The sequence below is a fragment of the Nycticebus coucang genome, chromosome X (genome assembly GCF_027406575.1).
Source record: "Nycticebus coucang isolate mNycCou1 chromosome X, mNycCou1.pri, whole genome shotgun sequence".
Taxonomy (NCBI): domain Eukaryota; kingdom Metazoa; phylum Chordata; class Mammalia; order Primates; family Lorisidae; genus Nycticebus; species Nycticebus coucang.
Window position 1 is genome coordinate 183,017,925 of NC_069804.1, and position 17,662 is coordinate 183,035,586.

Genomic DNA, 17,662 nt, shown 5'->3' on the forward strand with positions numbered 1-17,662 from the left:
AGTAAGGACACAGACAACTCTAATTCAAACAAGTTATTTTAATATCTGGAGCATCCTCCCCACAAAGAAAAGCTACATCTGTCTGGAAAATTCCAGAAAGGCTCTATGGAAAAATATAGCATTTCAGTTGGATATTAAAGAATGAGTAGATCTTCACCGGGCAGGGAAAAAAGAAAAGAGCATGTCAAGTCGAGAATACAAAATAAGCAAAGACACAGACGGAATGTTAATTATTTCGGTTTAACTACAGTGTAAATGTACTGGAAAGTGAGGGGAGTGAGAGATGGTTCTGTGGGTTGCAGATATAGAGTCCAGGCCTCTGGGTGACTCTGTAATTCTACCAACATCACACTTAGGTTTGATCCCTCACTAGAAGACAGCAACCCTCCATTATATTTGCCCTCCTTTCTTTGTGTCCAGCCCACATGCCAGGTTGCCAAGAAGCACTCCAGTTGAGAATTGTATTGATGACCCCAGTGAATAGCACATAGCCCCGCCCAGTTCCTGCAGGCTACAGGCTGCCCACTCCTGGTCCCAATACAGTTCTCTCAGGGGGTGCTTCCAAGCCCCTCCTTTGCTGTCCCTCACCTTCATCTCCAGGGCCTCTGGCACCTTCTTGCCTTCCCAAGCCCAACTCCGCTTGGTGAAGTAGTTGACAGTGGCAAATTCGATCAGCGCAGAAAATACAAAGGCATAACAGACGGCTATGAACCAGTCCATGGCCGTCGCGTATGCCACTTTAGGTAAGGAGTTTCTGGCACTGATACTCAAAGTTGTCATAGTGAGAACAGTGGTAACACCTGGGGAGAGAAAAGATGAGAACCAGTTGCAACTGGAAAACATTGACAGATTATTTGATGACATCACCAACTTCCCACTTGAAACAAACATTGACAGATTATTTGATGACATCACCAACTTCCCACTTGAAACAAAGAAGTTTATCCCACTCAGAATGTCCCCCTTAGCGTGTAAAACAGAGACATCAAGGCTACATAGGTCCACCCAGTCACCAGTCCATGCCAACTAGCACAGAAATAGGAATCTCAGTGCAGTACCTTTAACAGCCTCTAGCCTCTGCTTAACCATTTCCATTGAAGAGTAAATAGTCCATTTTGTTGTAAAAGAGTTTTTAATTAGAAAAACCTACCTTATGAACTGAAACCAGCTTATTCTACCTAACAGCCCACTGACTGATGTCAGAGTTCCTTCAGGAGCCATGCAAGAAGGAAAAATATGCTCCTTCCTCTCCAGGACAGACCTTCAAAGACCTGAAAAGGGAGGCTATGTTTTCCTGGGAATCTGCTCATCTCCAGAATGAACATGGAGATTCACATTCTCTTCATGAACTCTTTCTCTTCTTCACTTCCTTCCCCATTCTGGTAGTTTTCCTCTGAACATCTCATAATTGAGCCCAAGACTCAGGACACCATCTGGATTCAGTAGGAGTCTCACTTCCTTAAATTCTGGACACTCTTCTGATAATGCAACAAAACCACCGTGGGAAATGGTTCAGTAGCTGCGTCACGCTGTAGGTCCTCATTGAGTTTTAGAATCAACCAAAGCTTTTCAAATCAACCAAATCTGTTTCTTGTGAGTTTTTGCCAAACTAGAGCTCACCTTCAGATCACTTAATTATTTTGCAGTGTGGTGCTGGTGTTACTAACCTAATTCAAAACTTTACTCCCTTTAAATTCTATTTTTATATTTTAGATATGCATATGAACCATATAGTGTGGAGTTCATGATGTAAGCTTTAGGATCAAACTGAGGTAGGCTGAAATCTGGGCAATCCCACTTACTAGTAATGTGACCTTGAATAAGGTGTTTTACTCCATTAAGTCTCAGTTTTATCATATGCAGAATGGATGCAATAACACCAGATACAGAGATTTATTGGGGAGTTGAAAGACATATTCATAAAGTCTGTAGCCTAATACTTGACACAGAGTAATCACTCCATAAATAGCAGCTTCTATAGTAAACATTATTATTTTTACTATTGTTATTGGTATTATTGTCATAATTATATAATTTGTTATAATTATAATCACATTTTAGCAATGTTATAAGAATTTACAATTGCTAGCAATAGAATTGAAGTGTAAATGAATATTACACTAGAAATTAGACATCCCAAGTAATTCCACTTACTTGATATGTATCTTAGGCAATTTCCTTAATCTCTCTGCGCCTCTGTTATCCTCAACTACAATTATTCCCAATTGTCTCTATGCCCAGAGATTTTGAAAAGGCTGTTGCTGTACACAAAGTCATTACACATGAGAAAGGGGAAATGGTCAGAAGCTGTTTGAGTGTTGTCATGCTGTAGAGCAGTGGTTCTCAACCTTCCTAATGCCACGATATATTTTCATTGTTACAAAGGGGTTGCGACCCATGGACCCACAGGTTGAGAACGGCTGCTGTAAAGGATGGGAAATGGAGGTCCCATGAAGCCCTAACAAGGTGGATGATGCAGTACGGAAAAGCAAGCAGAGAAGTGGCCGCCTCTGTTCACTGTACCCCAAGAGCCAGCCTTGTCTTGTGCAGCTTCTTGGGCTTCCTCTCCTGTCTCACCCTCCTGGGGTACCTTACTTAGATATTTGCTATCCAATCAAAAATCCACGCTGGAAAAGCCTGAGTACAGTTTCAACAGAGAGACCCTGAAGGAAGGCCTTTGCACAAACTAGGCAGGCAGTCATCAAAGCTGATTAACAAAAACACATTTTAAGTCCTGTCAGGAATCAGCCACACAGCTAGTAATTATTAACAAATTATCTGAATTTGTAACCTGGTAAGCTCTGAGAATAGACTCCAGGCTCAGTAATCCTCAGATCCTACCAAGAAAGGAGTGACTTAGGGGAGAAACAAGCTTTTTTATTTATGCAAATGTACTTGTCCACACGGGCACATTCATAGCAGGGTGCTAGTGCTTAGACAGAGGGAAGAAAAATACAAGTGTTTCTGTGACATATCTCAGCAGAGTTTTAGAGCTCTAGCCTCTAGGGCTTAATTAGAACTGTCAGCTTATGGAGTGCTCTTGGCTAGTGAGAGCTGGTAGGACCCTCAATCAAGCATTTGGTACACTTCAGGGATGGACAGTGAGAGTCTCAGCATTTTAAAAGATATCTAGCCTGTTACTGAATGCTTATCCTTCAAGACTGTTCTAGAAAGGCTTTCTAAAAAGGCTCAGGTAGAACTAACTGACTGTCCCTCACTTTTTCTCAGTACTTGTAGTATTCTTACTTGATAACATAGATCTGTCCTACCAAACCATGGGTGTGATGAGTGGAACTGGCTTGAACCCTCAGGGCCAGCCAACAGCCCATGACACTGTGCCACATTTGCTGCCATCGAGATTAACAATGTACTTTTCTGATAGTTAACTGTATTGTTATTATTAGCCAGTAATATAGTTCTTTTTTGTCTTTTCTCTAACATTACCAACTGTCCATCCTAGGGGCACAAAATTTAAAACATTTCAGACCACAGCATTTAAAATGAACACCCATTTTCTCTCACAATGAATTGTCAGTCAGGCTTAATCCTGTTTTACAAAGTGCACTGTTGAATCTGAACCTATCTCTCGTACCTTCTCCAGACCCTTGCAGCTGCTTAGCTCTGCTGTTCTATATATTGCAAATTTACCTATATTCTCAACCTCTTCACTGAATGCATATCCCCCTGTTATTCTTAACTGAAATCCAACACTTCTCTTGGGTACACTGTTTCAGTTCTCAAGGGGTGGTTGATAATTCAGAATCAAGAGCTCAAGAGCTGGGGTCCAAATTTTTCTTAATGTCTAGTACTCCTTTGCCCATATGATCACAGTCTTGTGGTAATCTGTGCTCCTTTGAGACTTCTATAATACCTCTGTCCACCTTTTTCTCGTGGGTATTAGCTGCAGAATACTTCAATCACCCTAAAGGTGGCTTTGTGTCCATACCATCCCCTGCTTGATCTCAGGTAACCGCTGATCTGCTTTCTTCCACTATGTATTAGAATCCCCCTCCAAGTTTCATATGAATGTCATACAGGATGTACTTATGTGTGTCTGCCTTTCTTAACTCAGCATCATATTTTTAGGTACATTCATGTTGTTGTATCTGTTTTTAGTTCAGTACTGCTAATTTCAGAGTAGTATTCCATTGTGTTGATATAACCTGATTTTTTTTAGTCATTCACCATGGACATTTGGATTGTTTCCAGTGTTCAACTCCTATGTATAAAAATTCTAGAACAATTTACACCCAAGTCTGTGTAGACATACGCTTTTATTTCTCTTGGTAAATACCTAGGGAAGGAAATGAAAGATTATACGGTAAGTATATGTTTAACTTTATATGACACTGTCAAACTGTTTTCTAAAGCGCTTGTATAATTTAACATTCCTAGATTATGAGAGTTTCAGTCAGCATGTACCCCTGACTTACAAAAAAATTAATATTAATTGGTACTTTTATATTTTTCCCTGATAATGGAAGTCCTTAGGATATTTTATCTTCATATATCCCCACATAAACTAATACGGATTGTATTAAGGTCTAGTATTTTATTCTAAATATATTGTTTACCCAATAAACCATTGTGCTCGTTTTGTACATTCAGTGCTTATTTGTTTTTAATTATTTTTATTCTTGTTTTTAGAAGTCCACATGGTTATTACCCTTTCTTCTGAGATAATTTTCCTTTGGCTTGAAGAATACCCTTTAGTATTTCCTCTAGTGAAAATGTAATAAAGATGATGAATTGTTAGTGTGTTATTATTTTTTTGGCTGAAAATGTCTTCATTGCTCCTATTGAAGGCAGCTGTCAATCTATTCATTATAACTTTAAAGGCAGTGGATTTTTTCCAGGATACTGCAGATGCTGGCGTGGATGTGGAGAAAAGGGAACACTTTTGAACTGCTGGTGGGACTGCAAACTAATACAACCTTTTTGGAAGGAAGTAGAGAAAATCCTCAAAGAACTCAAATTAGACCTCCCATTTGATCCTGCAATCCCATTACTAGGCATTTACCCAGAAGGAAAAAAATTCTTTTTTTCATAAGAACATTTGCACTAGACTATTTATCACAGCTCAATTTATAATGCCCACCAACCCAGGAATGGATTAACAAGCTGTGGTATATGTATACCATGGAATACTATTCAGCCATTGAAAAGGTGGAGACTTTACATATTTTGTATTAACCTGGATGGAAGTGTAACACATTCTTCTTAGTAAAGCATCACAAGAATGAAGAAGAATCCAATGTACTCAATTCTAATATGAAAGCAAAAGATGAGCTAATACAAGGTGCGGGGTAGGGGAATAAAGGATGGGGAGAGCGGAGGCTGCAGGGGGGTGGGAAGGTTATGGTGTATGGCACACCTCTTGGGGGTGGGACACAATTATAAGAGGGACTTTACCTAATAACCAAAATCAGTGTAACCTAATTCTTTGTACCCTAAATAAAAAAAAGAAAGAAAGAAACTATTTTTCAAAGTGGTTATATTATTTTACGTTTCCACAAGCAGTGTATGAGAGTTCCAATTGCCACCCAAGCTCACCAGTATCTAACGATGTCAATCTTTTTAATTTTAGCCACTCTAAGTTTTAATTATTAATGTCTCTTTGAGGTTTGAATTTGTATTTCCTTGATTAAAAATTATATTAAGGATATTTTCTATGCTTATAGGCATTATTTGGGCATGATATATATTCTGTGGTGAAATAGCTGTTCATTGTTCATGCCTTTTGACCATTTTATAACTTGGATTCTTTGTCTTTTTATTATTAAATTGTAGGAGGTTTTTATATTTTGGGATCCAAATCCTTTGTCATATCTGCACATCCATGGAGTGTTTTATTCCATTCCATGGCTTACCATTTCATTTTATTTATGTTACCCTTTGATGAGCAGAAATTTTTAATTTTGATGAACTCTATTTTTTTTTTTTTTTTTGTACACTAAGGAATTTCTGACTACCAAGAAATGAAAAGATAATTGTCTGGCAGTTTCTTCTAAGAGCACCATACTTTTAACTTTTGCATTTAAGTCCATGATCAAGCTCACATTAATTCTCTGCAATGCCATTGTTGTCATAAATCATGTTTCCATATATGTGGTTCTACCTTTAGGCTCTCTATGGTTATCGATTTATTTATTTTTCTTTTCTTTATGCCAATGACACACTGTCTTAGTAACTATAGCTTTTTAATCATTTTTGATACCTTGTGGGGCAAGTCTTTCCATTTTTTGTTAAAGGAGGATATTGGCTATTCTTGGCTCTTATATCTTACATCAAAATTCTGCAGTTACTTTTTAAATTAACATTTCACCTCACAGGTTCTCACATCAATGTAATTAGTGTAAATATGAATTCTAAATTAATGTGAGGTCGAGTTTGAATTAAAATATAAATTCTCAAGGAACCCCATATTTCATACATTGTCCAGGCCAAAATAAACATGCTTCTTTATTGTCTCTCTGCACAAATGGTTATTTTTCTAGTACTCTCTTGCAATAAGGACATAGCCCTTCAATGGTATTAAATATGTGGGAAGGGCTCTTGCATTAATTTCCTACAGCTTATGTAACAACCAACCACACAGTTAGTTGCATAAAATAACACAAATGTATTCTTACTGTTCTGGATGCCAGAAGTCTGAAATTCGTTTCACTGGGCTAAGGGCAGGTGTCAGAAGGGCTTTGCTCCCTCTGGAAGCTCTAGAGCAGTGGTTCTCAACCTTCCTAATGCCACAGCCCTTTAATGCAGTTCCTGTGGGTCACGACCCAAAGGTTGAGAACCCCTGCTCTAGAGAGATAATCCATTGCCTTTTCTAACTTCTAGAGCCACATTACTTGGATTCCTTGAAGCATGGGCCTCTTCCTCCTTCTTCAAAGCCAACAGCAGAGCACCTTAAAATCCCTCCTCCTTCCACTACTCCTCTGTAGTCAAATCTCCCTCTGCCTCGCTCTTACAAGCATATTTTGATTGCATTTAGGGCCCATGCAAATAATCTAGGATAAGCTCAACATCTCAAGATCCTTAACTTAATCACATATACAAACTTTTACTTTTGCTACATAGGTCACATTCACAGGTTCCAGGGACTAGGACATGGATATCTTTGGAAGCCAATATTCAGCCTGCCACAATATTAGCTCCAACCCATAACTTCACTGAGACTCAATGCCTTCCTTGCATAACATTAACACTCAAACTCTTGTTTACCAACATCAGCAATCCATCCCACTATATTATATTTCTGCCACAACTGTATCAGTTCATGTGATCAACACCCTAGTTCTCAGTTCATTCTTCCATTTGGTCCCCTGAGTACGTCCTTTAATTTGTTAGAAGCTTAGATATTAACTTAAAAGAATGGTTTCTATTTTTCTTTCTAGCTTTTGCTAGGATTTTATAGAGGAAGATTTTTTCAGGGTGTCTATTTTGTTGTATTACCAAGAATGGGCATCATTAACTCACTATCACATAGCTTTTTCTCCCTCCACTTTACTAGAAGTGTTCTTTTCAAGATCACTAACAACCAAGTACATCAGTATACCCAACGGACGGTTTCTAACTGCATCTTATGTAAATGCACAGCAGAATTCATCCCAGATGATTGTTTGCTGCTTCTTGAAATACTGCCCTCTATTGACTTTCATGATATCATGCCCTCATGACTTTTTTTTAACTTTTTCCTACTTCACAGGTCACTCTTTCTCTTTTGCCATTGCTGTCTCCTCCTATACTGGGCCTACAATGCTGCTTCTTCCTGAAACATAATTTGCTATTTGTTTCACTACCCAGTACAGTTTCAGACTATCTATAGGAATGTCTTCTCTGTGGATACCAGGTACACTCAAGTACATGCCACACAGCCACCATTGCCATGGAGGCACCTCAGTAGCTGAAAATAATTAATTTTTATTTATTTACTGCAGTGGGAAAAACAGAGAAAAATATTTCGTATGTTATAATTCCGTGAGAAAAAGGTGCTAATGATCTCTAAACCTCTTCCTAGACATCCTTAAATTCATATTGAAGAAACTCTTTTGATCGTAAGTGCTATTGAGAGACTCTCCAAACTTTGTGCAGCCTTTGCTGAATATCAAATAATTCATACTTTCAAAAGCCTAGAGAAGAAGCAGCAAAGTCTGATGCTCACATTTAAAAATTGGTCTTAAAAATGCCCCTAATCCACTTCTCTGTTGTCAGTTTGCTTTCCCAGCCGTTCCTTTCTCCAGTCTGTGCACTAAATTTCTCCCTTTTTCACTGAAGGCTGTGTCCCTTCCCAGTTCTTGGGGCAAACAAGACTGAAATAAAGAGGCATTTCCATAATCTCATCACTTCAACATTTTTCTTATTCCCACTTCCTTGTTAAGAATTGAGTTGCCTAAGTCCCCATAATCTGATGATTCACTTACCACCGCTAGGTTCAGGCATTGTGCTCATTCTTTCCAGGCATTCTTTGCCTTTCTTACCTTTAATCTGACAGCCCATGGCAAGTCTTTGCAAGAGTCTCTCCCCCATTCTCCATAAAACAACACTCACCAAAGACCGTTCGGGCAGGGACAGACTCTCTGTTGAGCCAGAAAGACACTTGTGACAGAATGACAGTCATGATACATGGCAAGTAAGTCTGGATCACAAAGTAGCCAATTTTTCGCTTGAGATGGAAGTGGGTTGTCATGACGACATATTCTCCTAGAGAGAGAGTAAAATTAGGCAGCATGTAGCTACATAAATATTGTTAAATCCAGTTGGCCCCCCTTGCATTTCACAAAGCTCTACAATCTTGTATGTAAGATAAGTACCCAGGATCTCCCAAGTTCACATAACCAGAGCTCTTTAACAATCATGAAATAGTGTGTTTTTTATGTAGAGAAAAAATGCTAACAGTATACCAATATGGCTTGCTCAGAGCAATTTCAGCACAAGTTCATCTAAGTAGATTTATGTCCTCGTTAAATAATAGCAAGAAATAACACTTCTTACTACAGCACTTGCTATGTGATAGGCACTCATTTTAAGATAATTAAAATATTTAATCTTTACAATGACCATATGAGGTAGGTCTCATTCTTATCCTCATTTTATAGATCCTGACGGTGAGGCAAAGGCACATTGAGCAGCTGGTACCAGGTTACCCAGCTAGTAAGTAGTAGACCCCAAATTCAAGCCCAGATAGATTGGCTTCACAGTTTATGCTTTTAAACCATAATGTTCTAATGGACTTACTTGGTTATAACCAAATGTTTAAGTAGCAGAATGTGGGCTGACCTATATTATCCTACAACCAAAATTAAAGTGAACACTTACTGCACTCTTACTAGGTGTCAAACAATGTTTTGAGTGTTCTTAAAGTATTAATTTTATATCCTCCTAACAGGTCTGTGAGGTCAGTACTTGTAGCCTCCAGAACTGTGAGACAATCAATTTCTGTGGTTTTAAGTTGCCCGGTTTGTGATGTCTTGTTACAGAAGCTCTAGAGTTCCTTACTCTACTTGGAGATCTAATAGGCATCCTGATCTAACATGTCCAAACCTTGAATTTCACTCTCCCCATCCCGTATCTCCTCTAAATAGGCTCCTCCAACAGACTTTCTCGTCTCAACAAATCAGTAAATGGTAGCTCCCTGTTGCTTGTTCTCTCTCTCTCTCTCTCTTCCCCCCTCCTCTTCCTCTGTCTCTTAAACTTGTGCACGACACAAACACGCATATGCATATACACAAAATCAATCAGCAGACTCCTTCTCTTCTTCCTTCAAAATAAATATATCTGCAATTTGACCACTTCTCGCCATGTCCATTGCTACTGGCCTGGTCTAAGCCACTATCATCTCTCACCTAGAGTACTCTAACAGCTTTTGAACTGGTCTTCTTGCTCCTGCCTATGCCCCTCTTTAATGTAGTCATAGTACAGCAGCTAAAATGACCTCATTAAAATGTAAGTTAGATCCTGTCTCTCTTATGTTCAAGATCCTTCAATGGTTTACCATCTTTCGAAGAATATTAGGACCCTTGTAGTCTGACCACTCTAATACTTCTCCTGTCAGAGCTTCTTATTTTTCACCCCTCTTCCTCTGCCTACATTTGTTTTTGGCAGGATTCCCAAATGAGGCAATTTCCCACTTTCCTGCCCTACCCACTGTCTTGTATCTAAGCCTAGGAAGCACCATCTGGTCATCCATAGCTCAGTATACAATCCATATTGTGTGTGTATTCACATCCCAGCTTGTTTATGTGAACATGAAAAATACAAATAGGCATTTATTTATTTATTTATTGCAGTTTTTGGCCGGGGCTGGGTTTGAACCCGCCACCTCCGTCATATGGGGCCGGTGCCCTACTCCTTTGAGCCACAGGCACCGACCGGCTTATTTTTAATTTAGCAAAGGATCTACACAAATCAACGAAATGTTTTTCCTTGTTACAACTTTGGAATTTCTACCTTTTTTTTTCTTTCTTTCTGCTTCTTTTTCCATCTTTTCTTTTTTTCTCTTTCTCTCCTGTGTATGTCCATGTCTATTCATCTCTCTCCTTCTCCTTCCCTTCACTCTCTAGCCACTGAGAAGGTCTTGAGAACTTATTTTTTCATGAGAGATAGACTTTGATTAGCTTGGGCAATTACCCCCTTCCCTTCTTAGTCCCATACTCTCGAACCTCTACCTATTATTCTTATTTCTGATCACGGAAAATATTTAATATATAAAACATGAAATAAATGTTATTTATAAACAAGTTATACTCTGGATCTGAAAGGCAAAGTCAGTGGGCTTTTCAAAAGCTGAGGAAATTAAGCATTTGTTTGAATAACTGATTCAAACATGTTGAACATTCTTGGGATACTTTACTAAGAAGAATATGTTCCAGCTCCATCCATGTAAACATGAAAGAGGTAAAGTCTCCATCTTTCTTTAAGGCTGCATAGTATTCCATGGTATACATATACCACAATTTATTAATCCATTCGTGGATCGATGGGCACTTGGGCTTTTTCCATGACTTAGCTATTATGAATTGGGCTGCAATAAACATTCTGGTACAAATATCTTTGTTATGTTGTGATTTTTGGTCTTCTGGGTATATGCCCAGCAGGAGGGGAATCGGTGGGATCATACCTGTGGTGCATATTACAGGGGTATTTGCGAAACTTGGTAAATGTAGAATGTAAATGTTTTGGCACAGTAACTGAGATAACGCCGGAACGGCTATGCTAACCACTGTGATAAAAATGTGTCAAATGATTTATGAAGTCAGTGTATGATGCCCCATAATCATATCATTGTATACAGTTATGATTTAATAAAAAAAAAAGAAAGAAATAGCAATGCGAAAAAAAAAAAAACATGTTGAACAGGTTGATTTTCTTCACTACTCTCCTTTTATACCCTTCTTTCCTTCTTTTTCTGTCTTGTGGTCTCTCTTTCAAAGATGCAAAGAGAATTCTCCTTAGTGAAAACTAAAGTCTTGTACTGTGTTGGGAAGATTTACCCTGTTTCTGTCCTTGTATTTGCAGATGTATCTGGCTTCAGTGTAAAATAGTCAAAGGGACAATAGAAAGCCACTTGTGCATATTCACAGGTATTCATCATTTCTATGGGTAAAATTACAAGCAGACTTTTACCAAGATTAGCAAATTAACTCATTGTGTCAATTAACTGAATACGTTTTCTTAAACACTACTCTGATATTTTGTATTTCTCTACGTCTTTTTTCTCTGCCAAAGTGAGAAGTGAAGCTTTAATCAGATTGGAAGATTTTCCCAACTTCCCCATCTTATTTCCACCCTTGTGCCCCAGCTTATTAAGCTCATTAAGTACCATCTGTGTTGTGTGTGAAATATTCAAGGGTACAATATAAAACATATAATGCATATGTATTCACAAATTACTTGTCTATGGATCAGAAATACGGAACAACTTAGCTAATTGATACTTTATATAACTGAATATATTTTCCTAAACTGGACTGTTACATTCCCTCCCTCCTTGCCTCTATTCTTGCCTCTGTCTGCATTTATTTTGAAGGATGACCCTTTAAATGGTTTGGGAATTTTCCCCTTCCTTGGCATTCCAGCCTTTTAAGCTCCATCTGTGTTAAGTGTGAAATATTTGAGGATACAACGTAAAACACATTCACAACTTAGCTAGTTTCTAAGACTGTGAAACACACAAGAGGATTTTTTAAATAGCTTGGCAAATTAACTCCTTATACAAAGTAAGTGAATACATTTTCTCAAACCCATCTTTGGTAATTTTCCATTTCCCTATATCTGTTTCTTATTCTTCATCTTGCCTCCTTTCTTCTTTCTATGTCCATCTCCCTGGTTTCTCTTTGTGTCTCTTTCATGCTCCTGTTTTCTACATTGTCTCTCTGTACATACACCGTGCATCTACAGAGATAATATATACAATGATAAGAATTGCTATCCTAACCAACGATTACATTTCTAGGAAAGATGGAAAAGTGAGATTATGCATCCTAACTATCCTTTCAGGAAATTCATGTAATAATTTGTTGACTGAGAGAAAAAAAGGAATGGAATGAAGGAGCTCAGGAAATTTTACCCCTCGATATGACTCCTTCAAATAAACAGTATTTGAAATTATAGGCCCTTGGAGATCAACAGGCCCTTAGAAGGGGCTTTGCTTCTATCTGCATAACCAGACTAGACCCATCAAAAGAACAATCAACTTCTCTTCCCCTCCCTACTATTTCACTATATTGCAGAAAAGAAAATCAAGAATGTTAACCAGACCTTGCCCCAATCATTTTGAACATCATACCTCTCAGGTCAATTTATAAGTCAATCTATTTCTCTCTATCTATTCATTCTCCCAAGTATCTATTCATCTTCCCTAGCAACAGAATTACCTATATTCCTCACTTCTCTCTCCCCTCTTAAAGGGGGGTATAAAATATCTGGCTCCCACTAGGATATTGAGTAATCACTCAGTGATGCTCCCTATGAATATGGCAAATAAATCTCTTCATCTTATTTATCTGCCTTAATTGTGAGTTGATCTTTCAGTGCACTTTCAGGGGAAAGAGGAAGTTTCCTCTTACCCACAGTTCAACAACTTCTCACAGATGTTGAGGACTTTCATTCATTTATTACATGTTTGAATATGGAGCAAAGAGTGGAAGGCCTCTGCTTGGAGCAACTTCATACTGAGGCCCAACAGCATTTGGAGAGAGATCCTGTCATACCAATACAACATCCATGGATTGTGAGGCCTTTATCTGGCCCAGCTTCCCATGCATATACTGGAGCCTGTGTGGAGGAGCACAGTCACAATAAAAGCAATATACATATGTGTGAGGCAATAATGTTCACATAGTACCTAAATTAATAGGTATAAAAAGGTATGTGGCAAAATATCTCTCCCCCACATGTGTCCCTAATTCACCCATCTCATTTCTTCTCCCTTTAGGTAACTAGAGGTAATAGCATCTGTTGTATCTTCCCAGAAATATTATGTGTATGTCTATATATTATGTTTGATATATGCTAATTTCAAAAGTAGTTGAACACATTTATCTATGATAATTAAGATAATGTATTATAGATAAAGAATAAAGAACAATGAAAGAAAATAATAAATCCAGACACAGACTTAAGTGTACATGAGTGTGTGTGTGTACACAAGTGAATTTAGTATATGATAAAAGCAGCATTTCAAATCAATAAGGAAAGACTAAATTATTCATTAATTGTTATTGGTACAATAGGATACAATAGTGTAAACCACAACAAATTCCAGATACATTAGAGAAATCATTTTTTTTTTTGAGACAGAGTCACTATGTCACCCTTGGTAGAGTGCTGAGGTGTCACAGCTCACAGCAACCTCAAACTCTTGGGCTTAAGCAATTCTTTTGCCTCAGCCTCCCAAGTAGCTGGGACTATAGGCACCCGCCACAATGCCCAGCTATTTTTTGGTTGTAATTGTCATTGTTGTTTAGCTGGCCCAGGCTGGGTTTGAACCCGCCAGCCTTGGTGCATGTGGCCGGCGCCGTAAGCACTGTGCTACGGGCACTGATCCAGAAATAAATTATTTTAAATAGAAACAATGATGTTCTTAAAATATATAGGTAAAATGTCAGGACTTCTAGTTCACGATAACTGACTAAACACACACATTTACTTCCTTTCTCTTAAGAGTCCATTATGTGCCAGCAAAAACACTAAAATCAAATAAACCTAGAAGTAAGGAGACAACTACAGAGGCATCAGTGAATGAAAGAACTCAACAAAATTGTGGAATTTTAACCCCCCCCCACCAGTAGAGGGAGCCAGATAGTGAACAGGCCTCAACTGGGATGGGAGGGAAATGGGGCTCAATTGACGAGGGAGGTTCCCTCCCAGCTGCACCCAAAGAAGACCCAGACCTGGAGGCAGTAGGGATAATTGGGGAGGATGTGTTCAAGAAGGTGGACAGAAAATACGGATGGTAACTGAAGATCTGTGCAGAGAGCAGCTGCTAGCCTTAACTCTATAGGCACAATGACTGTAGCAAGTTATTTACCATCCCAGCCTTAGGAAACACAACCAGAGTTCCCTTTTCTAAAAGACATTGACGGGTCTCTCCATAAAAAACTAAGGTAATTTAAGTGGGTGGTAGATCCCTAGGAAAGAAATATGATCCCAACAAAGGACAATATTTACACCATCATAATAATACAAGTTAGTGTCCCTTGCTGGTTTTCAACTTTTAAAATCAATCTATATGGAAAGTACTAAAAACTTAATCATAGGCATAAAATTGTATTACTTTCCTATCATTGATACTTCAACAAATTACCATAAACTCAGTGGCTTAATACATAACAAATTTATATGCTTTTACTTCTGGAGGTCAGAAGTCTAACATGGATTTCACTGTGCTAAAATCAGTGTGTGGGTGGGGCTGCATTCTTTTCTGGTAGCTTTAGAGAAGAACACATTTTCTTGCCTTTTCCAGGTTCTGGAGGCTGCCTGCATTTCTTGGCTTGTGGCCTCCTTTTTCATCTTTAAAACCAACAGAAACACAGAACATCCTTTATAATGATGTTCATGGTTACATTGGGCCCATTTGGATGATCCAAGGCAATCTCTTTACTTTCAAATCAGCTGATCAGGAACGTTACTTCCCCCTTGCCATGTAAGCTAACATACATGTACTCACAGGTCTGGGGGAGTAAAACGTAGACATCATTGGAGGGCCATTATTCTGCCTACCACAAGAAAGAAATGCATGTTTTAATCCGTTTTGACAATGAAAGCAGATTTTAGCTGGCAGAAGTGGAAAAAATGAGGTTATGACAATAGAAGGGTTGATAGAATGAGAAGTACAAGTAACTGTTCTATCCAGCTCTTCACGACTTGGAAAGAGCAGGTGGAGGGAAAAGCAGGTAAGGGATAATCCAAGTAAGCTAAGTACTCATATGCTTCAGAGTAGGGAATCTATATTTTGTCTCTAAATGTATATCCACTGAATAGATAATGAGGTTGATACATTTGGAAAGGAGAGCTTTATTTCTCAAAAAGAGTTTCAGCCTGCAAGGTGTATACTGGAAGTCTAAGAAGCTATAGCCTCGGGTGAAGCTGAGAGCATGTACTTCCAGGGAGGGACAATGGGAGCAGGAGTTTATGCTGAGCAGGGTGACCTAATATACTAATTTAACAAGCAATAAGAGGAGTCATGACTATCCATGAAAGGAAAAACATGCCCTGGCAATTGAGCTTTATGCCCCTTCATAGGTCTCATGCACAAAAATAGTCACCCTCTTGTGTCGATAGGTGAAACACAGAACATAAGAAGCCCTTACTGTGTATACACATACTCTATAGTCTGGTTAGAACCACTCCATGGTTAACAAGGCATGTCTGACCTCCCCCTCATGACCAGGAACTCAATTTTAAGATTTCTCTAGAGCAGTGGTTCTCAATCTTCCTAATGCCACGGCCCTTTAATCCAGTTCCTGTGGGTTGAGAACTGCTGCGTTTAGAGGTCTGTTTAGTAGGTGGGGGACTTAGGATTTTATTTTTATTCCTCAGGTAAAAATGAAGAAATAGTGATATAAGCTCATATATAGAATGGGAAGGACCCATGAGGAGTAAAACATAAGTGGTTAAAATGGGAAAGGCTACTTTTCAGTATAACCCTCTCTGTGATTTTTATTTATTTATTTATTTTTTTTTTTATTAAATCACAGCTGTGTACATTAATGTGATCATGGGGCACCATACACTGGTTTTATAGACTGTTTGACACATTTTCATCACACTGGTTAACATAGCCTTCCTGGCATTTTCTTAGTTATTGTGTTAAGACATTTATTCTATATTTACTAAGTTTCACATGTACCCTTGTAAGATGCACCGCAGGTGTAATCCCACCAATCACCCTCCCTCGGCCCACCTCCCCCTCTCCCTCCCCTCCCTTTCCCCCTTCCCCATATTTTTGGGTTATAACTGGGTTATAGCTTTCATGTGAAAGCCATAAATTAGTTTCATAGTAGGGCTGAGTACATTGGATACTTTTTCTTCCATTCTTGAGATACTTTACTAAGAAGAATATGTTCCAGCTCCATCCATGTAAACATGAAAGAGGTAAAGTCTCCGTCTTTCTTTTTCTTTCTTTTTTTCCCTACTTCTTTCCTTCCTTCCTTCCCTTCCTTTCTCGCTCCAAAGGAAAAGTAAAAAAGGAGAAGTTCATGTTGTGATTATGTGTGTAGACTCTGGAGCCAGGTTGCCACCCTTGTTTCCAAATGCCAATCCACCACTTATCAACTGCGTGACCATGGGAAAATTAATCTGTCTGAACCTCAATTTCCTTATCTACCAACCTGGGATAACACTGCTCACCTCAGAGTGTTGTTCGAAGTGTAAATGAGTTAATACATGGCCTCAGGGCAATGGGTAGAACATACTACATGCTAAAAAATGGATCATTGTTAATTCACCACCATGTCTATATATCACTTTGATCAACAGTAAGAAAACAAAAACAACACCATCCTCTTGAATTAGTTTGCAAGGGCTGCCATAACAAAGCACCACAGACTGGATGAATGGAAACAAAACAAATGTATCGTCTCACAGTTTCAGAGGCTAGGAGTCTTTTTCTTTACATTGTTTGGATTCACTGATGGTGCAAAGACTTAGGTTACACTGATTGTGTTTGTTAGGTAGAGGGGCTAGGAGTCTTAAACTGCAATATCAGCAGGGCCATGCCCCCTCAGAAACATGCAGGGAAATCCTTCTTTGCCTCTTCCTAGCTTCAAGTTCTTTGCCGATCATCTTTGGCTTTATTTCACTTAGAAGCATCCATCACCCCAATCTCTGCCTTCATGTTCACATGTTGTTCTCAATGTGTGCGCGTGTGCATGTGTGTGTGTGAGAGAGAGAGAGAGAGAGACCAAATCTCCCCCTTTAATAAGGATATCAATTATATTGTTACATTGGATTAGGGCCCTCCCTATTACAATTATGACTTAATCTTAAACAATGACATTTACAACTATGCTATTGTCAAGTAAGGTCACATTCTGAGGCGCTGGGGGTTAGGACTTCAACAACTTTTCAGAGGACACAGTTCAACCCATAATAGCTGTGTTGCCAAGGGTGAGGGAAAACCTGCATGCTCATACACTGATAATGGGAGTGTGAATTGTTTAAC

The 17,662-nt window shown here is 38.7% G+C and overlaps 1 protein-coding gene across 3 annotated transcripts in view; it reads right to left on the reverse strand.

The window, feature by feature from the left end:
- Positions 1-17,662, reverse strand: part of GABRA3 (gamma-aminobutyric acid type A receptor subunit alpha3) — a 281,030-nt gene that overhangs the window by 19,462 nt on the left and 243,906 nt on the right. For all 3 annotated transcript variants that reach the window (XM_053580853.1, XM_053580854.1, XM_053580852.1), the window contains exons 8-9: positions 8,548-8,700; positions 589-800 (exon numbers count right to left, since the gene is read on the reverse strand). In XM_053580853.1, coding sequence (XP_053436828.1) covers positions 589-800; positions 8,548-8,700 — 365 coding nt within the window. The remainder of the gene's footprint in view (positions 1-588; positions 801-8,547; positions 8,701-17,662) is intronic.